Raw genomic sequence first — 17,822 nt, 5'->3', positions numbered from 1 at the left:
GGCACAGCTGGCCTCCGTGGGAGACACCCAGGTCAGACTGGCAGTAGCTGCCCAGCTAGCAAGTGATTGAAGGTAATTTTGTAACAGGAGGCTGCTGGTCCTACCTCTCTCTGCAGTGTCAACACCACAGAGGCTTTAAAGAGAGAACACTCGCCTCTTTATCTCAGACCTTTCTCACACACATTGTGGTTGGCAGCTGGGAATACACAGCTCTCCAAGACTTTTAAATGGTGGTGGCCTCTCCAGACATGGGAGAAGGGAAGGGCTGAGAGAACAAACCCCTGGACCTTTCAGACTGGCTGAGCCCAGGACCTGTACATTTAGTTCTAGAATTGTGCCTGAAGTTGGCAAAATTCAACAGCATTTTCACCACGTGTTTAGGAAATGGCAGAGGCGATGGAAGGGAAGCCCCAGCCCCATTTCTGTAGAAATAGCTTGTTGGGTGTTCTGCAGATGTGGTCTAAGGGGTATGAACCCACTATGTGCAACATCCTGTCACTGCTCGCCAGCAGAGAGCCAGACCCGGTGCCTGCAGCTGGCTGGACACTGAACTGTCTGTGAATCCCAACGTCTTCTCCTCAGTCAGGTGGTGAAGCTCTAGGACGGGGTATGGCTGAGCTTCTCTATGGCTCATTTAATTTGGGGTGTAGTGATACTACTGAGTGCCTACCGAGCTGGGACCGGCTGGACCTTCAATTTCCAAATGCTTACCAAACTCCCACTATGTGCCTGGCACTGTTCTCAGTGCTTTGAGAGCGAAAAGTAAACAACCATCAGAAAAAGTGTAACATCCAAACCAGTGCTTCTAAGGAATTTAAAACGTGTTGGAACCATCGACATCCTCATTCTCTATCTTATTTCTCTATTATAGATATGACACATATGTAGCTGTCCTTAGCCTATTTGTCTCTGATAATTTATATTTAATACATTAATTAATTTTCCAAACTAAGGTGCCACCAAGTCATTCCAAGTCTTACTTGACATCATAATGTCCAAGCCAATTAACATAACACCCCCAACCCTATACCTACAGATTTCTTTGAAAACCACCAACTTCCACATGCACTTTCTTTTCTAAAGTCACCATCTGGTTTTCTTCCGTCTCCTCCCAAGCCTGTCCAGCTCTAGGTACCAACGACCTTTCTTGGAAGCCACTGAGGTCAGGATGGAAGCAATTAGGTGGCTTGATTCATCACGACTAGTTCAATTAAGAACTGAGATCACCTTCTAACAGCTCCGACTTTGGAAGCCATTGATGTGACTGCCTGTGTGGTCACACCACCAGATGTACCCAGAGTTCGCTGACACTTGGATATGGGACACAGCCTTCAAGACAGAGCCCTGTTCGGGCTTCCTGGGAGAGGGGTGTTCTGGTTGCTGTCACTCCTCTCGGGCCACGCCTCTTCCCTCTCAACTCTGAGTCACCTCCATCTCTCTTTTCTTGCTTTCTCGGTGATCGGCCCTGGGTATAAAGTCGAACTTCCTGACCTCCAAAAAGCTTTGGCCTTATTTCCACCCCTTGAAATTGACCAGTGACAATGAGCATGACCCGTTCTGAATCCCACACATCAGAGACTCCTTGGCGGCCGGGTAAGGGAGCTGGCGGGGGGGGGGGGGGGTGCTCCGCGTCGGCCAGGATGCACGGACTTCTGACTCCAGGGGTGGATGTGCACCATACATGCACATCTGTGACCCACAGGCACAAGCAGAGCACCTTGAAGCTTCCCAAGGGCAGATGCCGCCTCCTCCCTCTCCTCCCTTCTCCACACAGGGAGTGGAGTCTATAGCTGAGACTTGGGCTTGGTTCTCTGCTTCTGCAAATAGTCACAACCTGTGGGCTCATTTCTCTGATAGTTCTGTTGGGGAAAAGAATCCTCAACGTGTGTGTGTGTGTGTGTGTGTGTGTGTGTGTGTACGCATGTGTCTGTCACATTTCTGTTCTGAAAGGGTCAGAAAAAAGGGTCTGGGCAGATGTATTTTCATTTCAAGATAAAAGCAAATAGACATTAAACCCGACATGTTTCTGTTGCCTGTGATTAATACACACTGTCTGTATTTTGGCTCTTCACGTGTCTGTTGCCCTCTTTTCATTAGTCTATTGAGAATTGAGCTTCACCTTGATGAATCTCCTCTGCAGTGAATCTGATAAAAGGGACTGGAGAGAAGCACAGGGCTGAGGTCATTAACAGATGAGGGCTTTCTCTCAGTTGGGACGCTGCCCGTGGCCTGTTGGGCCGAGCAAGTGGGCTCATGAATGCCCATCCACCCTGGCTTCTTGATTGGGGCTCCTTTGACTGGTTCTAGCAGGGAAGGGGTCACTCTCCCAGCAACCCCACTCCTGTTCTTTTTCCATTTTTTAAGTAAGAATGTTTTCCTTCCCCTACTGCACATCCATTCCTTTTAGATCTGACTTTATAAAGGACCTCAACTTATACACTAAGAGAAAAGATGGAAGAGTCTTTTTCCACTGGAGCATCTTAATTTTTCAAACCCTGTCCATTCACGGAGATCCAGGGACCTCTGGTTTTCCATGTACTGCAGCATTTACTGAGCACATGCTATGGGCCAGGTGCCATGCTAGACACCCAGAGTGCTGTGACAGATAAGTGACTCTGCCTGCCCTGAGGAAGGGGCCTGTGACAGCAGAAAAAGAAAGAGTTGGGGAGCACACACCATGTCTTCCAGGGTGCTGGTCAGGCACCCCACCAGGGGCATGGGAAGTGAGGACCAGTGTGGTTCCATTTCATTCAGCTGAAAGTTTTCATGGAGTGGGACCCTGACTCTGGAGACGTGTCACCTCAGTGGTTCAGAGGCACCAGCTCCTCTCTGCTCCTTAGAATGGGGGAAACTCGCAAGACATGGTTCTCTTTGCATTTCTGACAAATGTAAATGGCATATAGGGTCTGTCAGGGAGACAGCATGCATATCTCACCTGTACCTTCCTAATGAAAGCCCTCTCTCTCACTGCTCACTCAGTCCACCTGGTGTCCTGGCTGGATCTGAGCTCCTCACCCTCAGTCCATAATGTCTTCCTGTTTTATCTGCCTGCACAGATCCAGGCCTGGCAATGCGAGCAGAGCTCACTCTGCTTCCAGAACGACCAAAGGTCTCTCCATCAGCGGCCTGACATCCCATTCCTTGTCCTTTTGTCCCATAGGAGGCATTAGCAATAAATGACTAGCTGCAGGGAAACACATACAATTGGCTTAAGGTCTTGGGAAAGAAATGTTTCTTTTGAGAATTCACGAAGAGAGGCCAGGCAGTAAAGAAAAAACTCTTCTGGGTCTAAGTGGCACGAAGAAGCATCTTACCTCCTCTTGGGTCTGGTTTTCCCAAGCTCTCTCACCCGCAAGCAACTGGCAAGCCCTCTTTGTTCTTGTTAGCATGTTATAATCTGTTAGAGATGAGTTATTCTCGATACGACCTTTGTGGTCTCAGAAGATTGGTTGGACATTTAATCAGAAGACTTTTTCCAGGCTGGGCTGGAGAAATGGAGGTGTCCTCTAGGGCCTTGGGGAGTGCTCGGCAAGGAGGCTGCTGAGAGGACCAGGAATGTATCTCTCATCTGGAGGGGAATGGGCTGTGTCCCTCTCCAGGGTGAAAGGGGGCAGACCGGCAGGAAGTGACTCAAGCCCAAGGGCAGGAGTGGAACTGGGACTAGGACCAGGGTTCTCTGAAACCACTGTTTCCTAGAGTACGGACTGGAGCTCGGAGGGCCCTGGAGGGTGTGTGGGCTTCTCTGCTTTGCCCGCTCTCCTCACGGTGCACTAGAAGTCGATGATTTTATCTTGTTAATAGTCTCCTCCCAAAGCCAGCTTGTCAGTCTCCTCATCCTCCACATCAGTGGTTCTCAAACCTTAGTGGCCATCAGAATCAGAAAGCTCATTAAAACACAGATGTAACCACTTTCTATTGTCCATCTGGGCCCCATCCCTGGAGTTCCTGGTTCAGTGGGTTATGGGTGGGGCCTGAGAATCTGCATTTCTCATTCATTGTCAGGTGCTGCTGCTGCTGCTGGTCCAGGAATGCACCTCGAGAACCTCTGCACCACAGTCAGGCGTGAACCCTCGGAAGTCAGGCCCTTTTCCCTCTTCAGCTTTGACCTGCGGCCTCTGCGGTGCTCCCTCACGTCAGGCTGTTTCGTGGCTTTGGGTGGTGGCTCATGCCAGCCCTCTATCTAGGTCGCCCTTTGCAACTTCGAGGTCTGCCTGCCTGCTGTGCATTCATCCTTAAGAACTTCCTTTGGCCTAGTTTCACTGAATCTCAGCCACGTTATTTTGGCCCAGTAGACGGGATGTCTGGCTTTCATCCACAAGTGAACTGAGTCAGACTGGGGTAGAAGAAACATGGAGAGAGGCATTGCCTGCTCCCCTAGAGAGCACCTCGGTTGGCTCAGCAATGTGTGTCCTACCACCTGAGTCAGGGTGGAGAACGGCCAAAGCAAGTCACCCCATCTCTGTCAACCCCAAACTCCTGTCCCCAGCAGTTCTGACTCCTCACAGACAGCCTCCAGCACTGCAAAGGAAGCACCCCAACACCTTGCCAGACCAGGAGGTCCTCATGGGCAGGACCACACCTCACTCATCCTCCCTTCCCCTGTTCCTGGCACACCTCTGGCCCTCAGCAAGGATTTGCTGAATTACATCGAACACAGCTGCAAACGCAGAATCCCATCTGTTCACTGATGGCATACAGGAACTATCTGGTAGGTTTCTGGGGTGCTGGTGGAGGTAACTTCTTTTGTCTCTTTTTGTCTCCCTGGGATAGTCAAGTCTGGCTTTGTAAGGCCATAGCCCTTGTGAGGCCAACTCTCCTTTCAAGTTGGTGCCAAAAGGAAAACTAGAGCAAGATCTATAAAGCAGGTACAGAATAAATTTACAAAGCAAGGCAAATAAAGACAGGAAAATGAAGATGCTGGAGCAGACTTCAAAACTTTCATTGCTCATTTCCTTTGTCTGCAGCTGGACAACAGAAAGCGGTTACATGAAAATTAAATTGTGCCAAGGGCTTTGGCCTGTCAGCCTCGATAAATGTCTGATGTAGATAGAGACTCGTGTACCATCAGCAGCACCACGCCGGAGTACACTGCAGGAGGCTTTGGGCATCCTCCAAAGGCCTGAGAATTATCCTGCCTGAAAAATACCTACTTGGCACTGGTAAATTCTTCCAAAGAATGACACCCCCTCCCTCACTTTTTTGGTAACACCGATTGGGTTCATTGAAATGAGGGGATGGTTAAGAAAAAGTCTTTCCTTTCTTCCTCTTGTTAATATCGAATCAGAAAGCCAAGAAGACTGCTAATTTTGAAGTGTGCTGGGTCGGGCTTTCTCCTGATTAGGTTGCTATTGATTATTACAGTCACAAATCTTTAGGATCATTTTTAGAGCGATGGCATGAGCCGGGCTGGAATAGAAAAATCATTCTGAGATAATGAACACTCCTACTTAGAAATCATTCTGGGTGGGTCTTGCAGAGAAGGCCTGGGGCCTGGGAGTGAGCCCTTCCTTAGCTCTGTGAGGTGAGCACTCAGGTCGGTCCGGGACTTGGGGCCTGCAGCTCTTGAGGGATGCTTGCCTGCATTTGAGTCAATTCAACAAGGAACAAGTGTTCTTTGTTTTCATTTTCCCCCAGAACATGGACTTTTAAAACAGCTTAATTAAAGACCGGGGTGTTGCTGGTTGTTCATTTCGGAGGCAAAGACCACTGGGTAGTTTAAGGAAGAGTCTAAGATAGCAATTTGCTTTCCCTCAGGAGACAGAGGGCTGCTTTTCATGCACATAGGGTATGGGTGTGCAAACTATGGCCCAAGGGCCAAATCTGGCTGGCTGCTAGTTTTTTCCATGGCCCATGGGATCAGGAAGGGTTTTCCATTTTTAAATAGTTAAAAATAAAAATCAAGAGGAATAAAATTTCGTGAGATGTGAAAATATGAATTCAACTGGGCTGGTTTCTTTTTAGTGTTCATAAATAAAGCTTTTTTTTTTTTTTGAACATAGCCATATTCATTTGTTTAAGTATTGTCTGTGGCTGGTTTCATGCTACAAGGGCAGAATTGAATGTTTGCAACAGAGACCATATGGCTTGCAAAGCCCTAAACATTTGCGATCTAGCTCTTTACAATAAAGTTTGCCGAGCCCTGCCACATGTATAGGAATGGAGAATGCTACTCCCCACCAGGAGGAGCCCTGTGGGGACAGAGCCAGGAGAGCAGTTTCCAGGCTCTCGGCCTCACGTGGAAAGGTGCTGGCTCGGGTAGTAAATGGCCATCAGCTGTAATCAGATGGCCATGCGCTGTGGCTGGTTGGCCATCAGCTGTTACTGGTTCCCAATCCCAACCAAACCGAAAGACTGAGCAGGGAAAAGCGCTCATGAATGCTGGACTTACTTTACATATCTTAAATCAAAGTCCAATTCAGAAAGAATTGGTTTTAAACATAAGCCACTAATTATAAACATTAGCCACTAATATAACTACTGTGGCTACGTTGGAGTGTTGGTTGTTTGGCAGAGAAGCAGACGGCAGGTTGCGGATCGTGTGGCTCCTGCTTCCTGTGTCTCCAACCAGCCGCCAGCGAGACTATAGTGGTATGACTCCCCTATCTATGGCTCCGTGGGTGTTCCTTTTTGGCCTCATGTATCCTGCGTTCTTACGTAGGGAGAAGGACTAGAGTCCCTGCCTGACAAGCCCTCTCCCCGGAGGGTCCGTATCCACAAGGTGTAGCCCTTGCTACATGCACAGGTGTGTGGCCTCAGCCCTGCTCCATAGATGACTGAATACGTTCAAGAAAGTAGTCATGAAAAGAGATCCCACTGAAATCACATTTCTGTGATTGGGCCTTGGTCAGATGTATAGCATTTGATTAAACCTACTAGAATATACTTTTAGCATTCTTTAAAGCAGGTGGCCAGCTTGTTGATTGCTTGACTCCACTGGTGTAACTCATTCTGCGCTGGCCTTTTCCATCTCAACCTCCTCTTCCTCCTCCTCCCTATCACCTGACTTACTTGAGAGGTGTCAGTCGATCTATTTTCAAGCTTCAGAGAGCAGAATCTGATCATGCACTTGGCGAGATAAGCAATGGTCTGGCTTCTGGCCAAACCGGTCAGCTGTTCTTCCCGGGTTCAAATCTGCATCTGCCGTTGCTGACGTCTGGATGAGAGGCCATGGTGTGTCCGGGTCACCTGGGAGTTCTAGTTCCCAGACACCGGCATATGGAGCCTGGAAAATGCTGGGCTGATTAATGACATTTTCCACTTGTGGTTAGAATATTTGGTGGAGGGCAAGTGACATTACTCTCCACTCACCTGGATCAGCCCTGATGCTTCTGCTGCTTTTACATAACCTCCCCTTCTGTTCTCACCGTGGGGAGGAGTAGGGTATTGGGAACACGACAAATGCCCTTGGACCAGCAGCACCATTCCCAGTGTCTCCTCTCTGAACTGGCATGCAGTGCGACCCCCCACCGCAGGAGCGGATGGAAATGGCTCGGACTTGACCCTGTTGTTTCTCGATGAGTCTGCTCCACCATTCTGATGCCCCAGCCAAGTGCCACTTTCCCCTGCTCCCTCCCCGCCACGACCCCCAAACACACAAAGGTGTTACATGCCCCAAACAGCTCACTCAACCATGAATAAGCGATGCAGCCATCGGAGATAGCCAGAGAATAAAAAACACTTTCCCAATCCCAGCCAAACCGAAAGACTGAGCACGGAAAAGCGCTCGCATGAATGCTGGACTTACTTTACATATTTTAAATCAAAGTTCAATTCAGAAAGAATTGGTTTTAAACATAAAAGTATTCATTTTACTGCCATAATTTTGGGAGAATTCTGTTAGCTCCTAGAATCTCTTTTTATTTAACTAAAGGGACAGTGAGGACAATGCAGTCCTACAGATTTTCTCCTTGTAGATGTGCAGGCACAGCCTGGTAATAAAAGGATATTTGGTGGGGAGAATTCCCCGAAGTGTCTATTTCCATTCAATGACTATAAAACCTCACACTTCTGCCAGCGTTTTTCCCTAAGAAGGGAAAAGGAGAGCACTGGTGGGGTTTGTGAATGCCCCTCTCTTCTTCCTGTGACTTTTCTCACTCCCTTGTGTAATTTCTATGCCCCTTTGTTTCTCCTCTGCCACCATCTCGTCCTCTGAGGGAAGGTGCTTATCTTATTCAGCTTTAACCTTTTCTTACAGCTGCTGGTCGAGTTCACAGCACATAGTAGGTCCTCAGCAATGCCTGTCAGCTGCGTAAATGTGAACCTAAGTAGAATCAGGATGGTGGGCTCAGGACCAGGAGTGGAAACTGGGGAGTCTAATCTTGTATATCTCTGAATGCCCCAAGCAGTTCCCGCTTGAGTCTCTGAACCTCAGTTTACTCATAATGAAAATATGCCCGAGAATAGATGTCCCAACTACCTCACAGAACTATTGCGAGGATCCAATGAGCAAACAGGTGCAAAACAACACTTGAGGCGATGGAAAAAACTGCATACGGGAGTTTTCTGGAATCAGAAGGTCACAAAGGCCCATCATGGGTCCTCCCTGGGTGAAGGTCAGACAAGAGGACTTGACAGCAGTCTCCCTTCATAAGCACTGTTTCAATGACACAAGGAGTAGAAGGAACAGATTCTGAACCAGCTTTTGAACCTGAATGCCACTGTGACTAGGGACCAGCTCCGTGCCTGTGCCAAGCCAATATGGGCAGGGCTGAGGGCAGTTGGCAGCACAGGGACAGATCACACATCCTGAGGACAGAGCCCGAGACAGGAAGTCCTATAATGGCCCTAATTCTTGCCTGCTATTCTCTTGGCCACAAAAGATCACAGACCAGTTACTATAGCAACACTTCTCCTCATGAGGTGTCCATGTTAGGAAGGAGATGGAAAAGATTTCCTTATTAAAAAAAATAAATAAATAAATCAAGTTTTCAGTTACGTTTGCCCTCCACCCAAAGCATTGCTCTTTTTATAAGAAAGCAGCAGCTGTTATTATCGCATATATGCTGCGAATTCCTAGCAGTTACATTTCCAAACTTTCATTTTAGACTTGATGCAGTTCCCGCTTGTTCTAATACATCCAAGAAGAATGTATTTTCTTAAGAGGCAAACCAGTCTGAAATGCGGGACGACGGACTCTACGCCCAGGTGGTGAGAGCCTTGCCAAGCTCGGGTCACCCTCTGGCCTGGGAGAGCCCAGCCACCCCCGTCTCCCAGATGTGAGCCCACCATGAAGCCCGTGATGTCACCTCATGAGCCCTTCCTTCTGATCCCTGGCTGCAGGCTTGTCACCGCTGTCACCTGGGGGCAGTACCTGTGTGGAAGGTTTCCTGGATCCTATGCTTCCTGCTCGGTGAGCAGGGCAGTCATGGTGGTTTCAGCAGCTGCCCAGACAGGCAGACTCAGATAGCTTTGGGTGGTGACCAGGTCCAGCTGTGGCCACGGTTTCAGACTTTTTGTATCAGTTTATGTGACCTCAGAAAATTCAAAGGGAAAGACTTTCCAAACGGGGGCGAGTGTGTATGTGTGAACCTCTCCCTGTGAACTTAATTCTGCCTCGACAAGGATTTTCGTTAAAGTGTTAAGGACCAAGACCTCAGGTATGTGACATCTGACCAGCTGCCTGAATGAAGCCCCCTGGAGAGTCAGGTAAGGAGAACCTGCGGGTCTGTGTGCAGAGATGACTGAGTCAGGTACCCGCTGTGAGCTGCAGACCAAGGGTCTGGGGAACACGGACCCTGGGGGAGGTGAGTGACACAGAGGCTGCCCTTCTCCCCTGCAGAGACGAGCACAGGCAGAGCTCTGTGGACTGGCTGACAGGATGCTGGAGGGCCCAGGGGAGGAGCAGGACGAAGCCCACCCATTGAGGATGACACTGGGCTTCTTGGAACCACCCCAGGACTGGCACACAGGAGTGCCCGGGCTGTGTAGGCAGGTTCCAGGAGAGAGGGGAAGGCCTGCCCACACTGGCATAGAAATCAGAGGTGATGGTGACAGACTCGGCATACATCGGGGGGGCTTACAAAAGGGACAGGTGGGCGGGCCCAGACAGCTGGGCGCTAGTAGGGGAGGGTGGAGTCATCCCACTCCAGCTGGGCTTGCCTGGCTCCACTCTGCCCGTGTCTGCCCCTGCCCGTCCCTTCTTCCATCTCCTCCTCGTCGCTGTCGTCTGCGCCGCTGCTGCTGGAGCTTATGTCTTCCTCTACCTCCTCTTCCTCCTCCTCTTCCTCAGTCTCATCTTCCCCACGCCCTGACGCTTCGTGTTTCTGGACGGCAGGGACAGAAGGGAAATGCTTGTCAGGGGCTGAGCAGAGGCCACTTTGGAGCTTATATTTCTCCCTCCACTAAGTAAACATTTTGGGCCCCTTGGAACTTCTTCCCTTTCATGCTAAACCCTCGGGCCTGAAAGGGAGGTCCCCTGGGGAAAGGCAAATCGGATGGCCAAGGACAAAGCCAAGAAAGAACAGCAAATTCCGAAACACGAACTCAAGGTAAGACGTGTGTTTTAGACACTGGACATTTAAGCCGATCCCATACATCCCTTAGTGAGTCTTTCAGGCCAAGGTTTGTTTTCTGGCATTGCTGGAGGCTGTCAATATCAGCGGTCCAAATCTTCAGTGTTTGCTTCTCAGTGAGAGAATGGCATTTAAGCTTGTACCCCCTTTCCAGATGGAAATCTAAGGTCTCTGGGAGCAAAAGGTCACCTAAGCCAAGACTCAGGTGTTCTGCCCCTCAAAGCTATTCCTTTAGGAAGGACACAGTTCGTGTTCCTCAGTTTACATGTCTGCCCCGCACGTTCTGACTTGTGTCCTCAAAGCCTGCCTCACTGTTTTCTAGTCCTATCTCTGCTTGCCCCGGTTTTTGGTGATTCCAGCCAATTCTTGTTTCTGGGTTTATGGTTTAGTTGAGGAACCAGCCATCAAAGTTGTGTGTCCTTGCTTGGCCACATCACCTCTCTGGAGTATTTTCCCTTCTACCTTTACCTCCCTTAAATCCTACCCATTCTTCCAGGCCTCCCATAAGCTAACCTCCTCCGAGAAGTCTTCCCAGAACACTCCAGCCCCAACAGCTCTCCCTGCTCATGGCTTCACCGACTGCTGGCATCACCACGTTAGCCCTTGGTAGGCACACTTTTGCCCAGTACCCAGACTGCTGCACGATTGGTGGTTGTTTCTCACACTCAAGGCTCAGCTCGTCAACAGTGAAGAAGCTGAGTCGCTCTAGTGCTGTGCTCAGCAGTACACCCCCTGCCTGTGCTGAGCACACAAGCACGCTGCCTGTGCATTCCGAGTGTGAGAGCAGCTGAGGGCGAGACTGGGAACAAGGCTGGGATAATCTTTTCATTTCTCAATGATCCCTTCTGATCTTGCCCTGCTTCCCTACTCTTGGCTGTATCTCCACCCAGACCAAAGGGCACGATGCCAGCGGCTTCTCTGGATACTCATATGGCCAGAGCAGGAGACGTGCACACTCATGGGTGGATTCTGGGGGCTGCTGGCTCACTGGAAAGATCTGAATTTTAGAATCAGGCAACCTGGAGCTTGAATATGGGCACTGCCATGGCCGTCTCTGTGAGTCTGAGCACTTTGCTGTCCTCTCTGAGTTGGTTCCCACCTGGGTAAATGAGGACAATGACTCCCACTGCACAGGTTGCTGGAAGATTAAATGAGGCGGGGCATGTAGAGCAGCCTGGGCTCCGGCTGGCATAATGGGTGCTCAATACACGGCAGCTATTGTTAGTGTATTTTTGTTTTAACCTATTCTGAATCTTTAAGTGAGCTCTGCAGGCAGTACGGAGCAAAGCCATCCAATTTACACTGTTAATTAATCAAAAATTCAATACCGAGTCCCTAAGTGTTAGCGCTGAGCTAAATGTGATGGGAGTGGCAAGGGACAGACACCACGTGGCTGCTTGCCTTAAGAAACGTCTGGTTCTGTCTGTACGGTTAGAGCGGTTCACACATTTTAAATCAGTGAGTGCTCTCGGTGGGAGAGTGTGGTCCACTGGGGTGGAGCGGGCTGGAGGGGCTCAGGGCAGTGAGGGATCAGTGGGGACGGGCTGGCGGGGGGCCGGGGCTTCTGGCAGAGGAAAGACGGAGCTGGGTGCAGGGGAGGCAGCGCCCCTGAGCGGCCAGCCCCTGTGTGACGGTCACCTCCATCGGGTTGACTGTGATAGTGAGTGCACAGTCGTCCCACTCCATTTCGGCCTCCTTGGCAGCCTCCGTCTCCCGGGGGAAGTGCTGATGGGTGCTCCGGACCCGGTACACGCCCATGGCCACGACAAACACCAGCATGCACACGGAGATGACGACGACCACTGTGGCGATGCTTGGCACCACTGCAACGAGGAAGGAATCCACGTGACAGGGCGAACCAGCTCACGCTTGGGATGGAGCATGAACAAAACATCCATGCACAGGTTAAAATCGGCCCTCACACTTCCCAGCTGTGGGACTCTGGGTCAGCACCTTACTCTGTCTGTCTGGGCTTCACGTTCATCATTTATTTGATGGACTTCATAATTCTTATCTCATGGGTAGTTGTGAGGAACAAATGAAATCAGCTCTGAGTTTCCACCTAGGCACATAGTAGGTACTCAATAAATGCAAATTCTTTTCTAGCTCTTGCCTTTCCCCTCACATTATAGGAAGGGTCCCACCGAGCGCCAGGCACTGTGGAGTGCAGTGGGAACAGAGACAGTGCCTGGCAGACAGTAATACAATATGGCAAGTGCTGGAATAGAAGTATCGGTAGGGGACTTGGCAATATGGTGCACACGTGTGTGTACGTTAGCGGATATGAGGGCTTCAGGGAAAGCTTCATACAGGATGTGGTTGTGAGTTGGGCCTAAAAGCATTTGCAAAATTTTACCACAGCCCTTTATACTAACCTGTGCTATTATGTATCGTCTGTTTACCCGACTGGCTCCGCACTGAGGCTCCGCACCAGGGCCCACAGCTTCTCCATGGTTGGGTCCCTCCCACAGTGCTGGGCACCTGTGGCTGCTGCACCCTAACTGTCTGGTGCGTGGATGGTCGTGAGTCACAATGACCACCTGGTGCCAGGGGACTTACCTGAACTGTGCTGGAAGCTACTCCGGGACTCAGGGTGGTGGACGGACTGGAGGAAGGGAGGCTGCACGATAAGGTGGTTGACATGCTCCCTGTCTGACACTCTGGCCTCATGGAGGACGCTGACCTGGGAAGAGGAGGGACAGGTGCTGTTGACCAGAAGTGGCCGGTGGGCCAGGGGCAGCGGTCCGTCTGAATAAACAAGGGAAGGGATGGGTGAACCTGGGCTTCCTTTCCAGCCGCAGCACTCACTCACCTCCAAGTTGAACCCATTGCTGGTGTAACGCCCATTAAGTTCTGAGCACTTGATCCTGAAGCGCCGGGCCTCGAGGGAAGCCGGGTGCCAGTTGCGGTAGCGGATGTGACGCAGCACTTGCTCATAACGGCTCATGGAGCCCACACCTGTGCCAAGAGACCACACCGGTCATAAGAAGGCGGACGAGGAGACGGGGAGACAGGCTGCAGCTGCTGGGGTCTGTGGGTCTCCTGAGTTTGGCCAGGTTGAGTGCTTGAGATGTTTAGGGGCAGACAATGTGCTGAAGCAGAAGTTCTAAGGAGCCAATTAAACGGATCCACAGGATTTCACATACATTGCGCTCTGACCGGAATGTTTGGCCTCAATGTGCCAAATGTTGCTGGAATATTTGCTGAGAGCAAACATAAGAGAAGTCATCCACCTAGTTTCTACAGGAGACGTCCCCAGGAGTGAGGGGGATGTGGTCCAGGTCCTCTAGATGCTGGAGTATTTCGCCAAAGGAGGAGGTGCTAGACGTCTATGCTCTGAAGTCAAGGGCCCCCACCTGACCCCACCTCCACTGGTGATGAAGCGCCATCACACTCGTGACTCCCTGGATAAGGCCACTGTGAGGGGAGACCACTGGGCCAAGGGGCTGAGCGCGGCCTTACCGTAGATGGAGTAGCCTGCAGTGGAGTTGGTGGCGTCCAGGTGTCGCTGGTGGAGCTCGCTGTGGTTAAGCTCCAAGCACTCCTGTCTTGGGTCCAAGTCCCCTCCCAGCACCAAAATGTCACAGAAATCTAAGTTGTGAAGCATCTCTTCTAAGACAGCAGGTTTGGGGGCTGTGGGAAGACAGGCACATGGGTCAGAGGCTTCAGGACAGCCCAGACAACATCCCTTTCTCGTCATCTTCCTCCTCGTGCTTACGCCAGGTCAAGGCTGGGTCAGGAGAAGAGGTTCTGCCATCCTAAGTACCACCACTGCCGGATGGATGCCCAGGCTGCCCCTGAGCTGGGGCAGTATGAATTCGTGTGAAGAGTCTGAACACAGTAGTCAAAAGGTGTGAATCTGAATACCGGCGTGGCTACTGAGAAGCTGTATCGTGGTCGAGAAACTACCTACCCCTCAAATTCACGATCGTAAAGATGGTAAAGAGGGTCTTGAGAGGATTTAAAATGGTGTCTGGCACATAATAGGTGCTCAACAGACAATAGCTCTCATTTGGGGCCAGAGATAAGTGCCCCTCCACCATGCTCTTGTGGCTTTCTCCACGACTCTGAGGTCCTCAGGGGCAGAAGTATTGTCTGTTCTGTGACAGAGTCCTCAGGATCCAACCCGGACACTGGCATGGAGCAGTATTACTACACATGGCTCAATGGAGCTGCATTGTTAATATATTTAAATAATTATTTAATATAATTAAATAAGTAAATTGGTTAGTCTAATTGACAGGCTGTCAGTCAGTTTAGGTGTCCCTGCCTGATTTTTGAGGGGCCCTAAATTTCCCCAGAGCATGTCTGAGTATTTGAATGCTGGACAGGTAGACAATCTTAACTTACAATCTCACCTTAAAATAGAGATTGGCATTTATGGAGTCATTGCTATGTACCAGGCACTGTGCAAACAAAATGCTAACACACATTACAGGGGGTACTACTGTCATCCCATTTCACTGATGGGGAAATGGAAGGCCCAAGGGATGAAGTGGATTGCCTAGGGTTACGTAAATAGTGGGGAAGGAGCTGGGACAGAAACGACCCTCTGATTCTACAGATTGTAAAATCTTAACCTCTGGGCCAGTCGTCTTCAAATGCTTTTGATCTTACAGGCTTTTATTGGAAAATTATTTAAATAAGTATATTTATTTATTTATAAAGAAGACTAATATTTTGTGCATTATAAAACATTTACAAAACCAGAAATTAAAAAGGATTCACTGAAGATGAGAAAATTATTTTATATTTTAATTTTTTAGGGATACCCAAAATACTTTTTGTTCTCACTAGACTTACGTTATTATGAATAATTTTCTATGCTTAACTTTTAAATGCTTGCCAATCTCAATGGCTTCGTGTGTCATTGGCAAAATCTGAAAGCACACACGCTTAAAACAAAGTCTATCAATAATAGTGTATCTATTTCAATTGGCCTCATGGTCTCTGGGGTTTTTTTTTATTTGTTTGTTTTTTTGCCAGCTTCTTGTCAGGTCAGGTTAGGTCATCCTTGCTCCTCTCTCTGGATGTGGCTGATTATTCCTGTTAGGTAGGGGGTGTGTGGTCTCTGCCATTTTCTCATTGTTCCTTTGTGCTTGCATTACCGGTAGTACCTTCCATGGGCAGTTTCCTCGATTCCCACTGTGCAGAGGGCCTGCACTGGGCTCAGAGACTTCGAAATGATCGGCCATGGCTGAGTCCTCATGGAACTTCTGGTCTGGTTTAGCAAACAGGCACTCACCCCTGGGGGCTAGCATAAGTTGTGTATTGGAGGGCAGCACTGGCGGTTTGTGGTGTATAGAGCAGGAGACTTAACCCAGTCTAGGGGCATGGTGGTGGTAGAGAAAGCCTTCTGGAGGAGGCATTGAAGGTAGAGATGTTTGCCAGCAATCATGAGGATGGGAGGGAGAGGAACCTTCCAGGCAGAGGGTAGAGTAAGAGCAAGAACGGGAACTAATACAGACGTGTGTGAGAGAGAGGTATGACTCTCCTGTCCTTTGTATTGAAATAGCACAAAGAGTGGGTCCGTGGGGACAGAAGACGGTGCTGGAGGGCTTACTGAGGCCCGGTGGAAGATGCCATGCACCTGCTTGTTTAAGGCACACATTATAATAATGATTCTACTCACAAGAAGAGTAGAATTTTAGAAGTCCTAATAAATGGCCTCTGACACTTGGCCCTGCGCGCTTCTCTCATAAACAGAAGGTAAGATAGGGACGCAGGTAATTGCTTTCCCCTGCATTGCCCGTGTGCTGGTATCAGGCCTAACAAGTCCAGCTGCTCTCAGCTAGGCCTGCAACCGCTGAGCTCAGAGGCAACTTCCTGTCAGTCTGATTTGAGCCACAAATGAAGGGGAGAGGGAGGATCACACAGCCCTTGCCTCTTGGAGTGCAACTAGGAAACTGCCCTGCCCAGACAGGTGGTCAGGCACCATCTAGTTTTGTGAGCTAAGAAGGGCTTTTCGTGGTGCCCCCCATTCACTAGGAACCAGGGTGGGTTAAGTCCATGGGTAATTAAGATCATTAGAGAAGCAGCCCTTCAGGGACTCGGGCCCACTGGTGCCAGCACATCATTAGCAGCTGCTGCTGGAGAGAGAGCGGGGGAGTTGAAAGGATTCTCTTGGACGAGGCAGCACAACAGTTCTCAAATGGGTATTTCCCCTATAGATCTGGGCCCCGGGTCTGTCTCACACCCTCCTTCCCTCCCTTTCTTCTTTTTCCTGCCTCCCAACCCGCCTCTCCTCAAGCCAGCAGAATATACTGTAGCGTTCCGTGCAACTAAGTGTTTCTTCCTGGCAGATAATTCAAATTACTCTGCTTTCACTGAACAGCCCTCCCAATAATGAAACCGTTGGAAAGAACAACGGGAAGGTTCCCGGAGAGCTTACAGTAATATTGCTGAACAAGACTTTTACTGTGTCTATATTAGGATGCAGTTATGATTTTTGTGTGTTTCTTTAGCTTTCCTCCTGATTATCAAAATAATAACAATCACTGCAGAACGTTTCACAGTTGTAGAAAAGTGAAAGGGAGCAGAAACAAATTGGCTCTTATGCTTCTCAGAGAATGTCACTGTTAGCATTAGGCGTGTTTTCTTCTTGGCATTTCTCTATGTGCTTTTTTCTTTACATGATTGAGATCAGTCTATGTGTAGATACTCTGTAGTTTGCATCTTGCTTTTTGTCACCTACCGTTTAGCATAAATGCCTTTCCTCCCACACCATGGCCCTTAAATGGGGGTACCTGAGCCTTTCGTTCCCCTCCTGTTATTTGTCTGTGTTTTTCCTAGGTTTGTGTGCTTTGCTATTGAAAACACTTTGCTGTGAGGAACAATACTGTTATCCTGACGTACGATCTGGCAGTAGCTGTGAGAACTCAAGGCCCCCTGTCCACAACCCAGGATGTACCTGTACCTGTGGTCTTCAAGTCACCTGGGGCCTCGGCTTTGGCGAAGGTGCTCACGATCTTGATGTCGGGGAAGAGGATCACTCCGCGGGCACTTGCGAACTGGGCAGCGGGTCTCCAGAAGCGGTCGGTGCCACGGAGGGTGATCTGGGGCTCGATGGCCTGCAGCACCATCACGTAGGCGTCCACGTCCGGGATGCTGATACACACATCTTCCCCGAAGCACCTGGAGAGACACAATGAAGCCATCCATCGTGTGCCAAGGACCAGGATACACACAGCCACTGCTGGTCTTTGACAAGGCGTCCTGATTGCCTAAGAGTCTCCCAGGATGTCAGCAGACACTTAAGTTTAAAGACACATTATGGTCCAAACGACTAACAATCAAGGGACTTAAAAAGAT

The 17,822-nt window shown here is 49.7% G+C and overlaps 1 protein-coding gene across 1 annotated transcript in view; it reads right to left on the bottom strand.

Moving 5' to 3' along the window:
* Nucleotides 1-2,864: 2,864 nt before the first annotated feature.
* CLSTN2 (calsyntenin 2) overlaps nt 2,865-17,822 on the bottom strand; it is a 569,251-nt gene continuing 554,293 nt past the window's right edge. The window contains exons 12-17 of the mRNA XM_033132678.1: nt 17,428-17,645; nt 13,974-14,144; nt 13,324-13,469; nt 13,071-13,194; nt 12,150-12,334; nt 2,865-10,262 (exon numbers count right to left, since the gene is read on the bottom strand). Coding sequence (XP_032988569.1) covers nt 10,056-10,262; nt 12,150-12,334; nt 13,071-13,194; nt 13,324-13,469; nt 13,974-14,144; nt 17,428-17,645 — 1,051 coding nt within the window. The 3' untranslated portion in view covers nt 2,865-10,055. The remainder of the gene's footprint in view (nt 10,263-12,149; nt 12,335-13,070; nt 13,195-13,323; nt 13,470-13,973; nt 14,145-17,427; nt 17,646-17,822) is intronic.

The sequence above is a fragment of the Rhinolophus ferrumequinum genome, chromosome 17, assembly GCF_004115265.2.
Source record: "Rhinolophus ferrumequinum isolate MPI-CBG mRhiFer1 chromosome 17, mRhiFer1_v1.p, whole genome shotgun sequence".
NCBI classification, from domain to species: Eukaryota; Metazoa; Chordata; class Mammalia; order Chiroptera; family Rhinolophidae; genus Rhinolophus; species Rhinolophus ferrumequinum.
The sequence above is the reverse complement of the archived record's forward strand: the minus strand, read 5'-3'. Positions and strand labels throughout refer to the sequence as shown.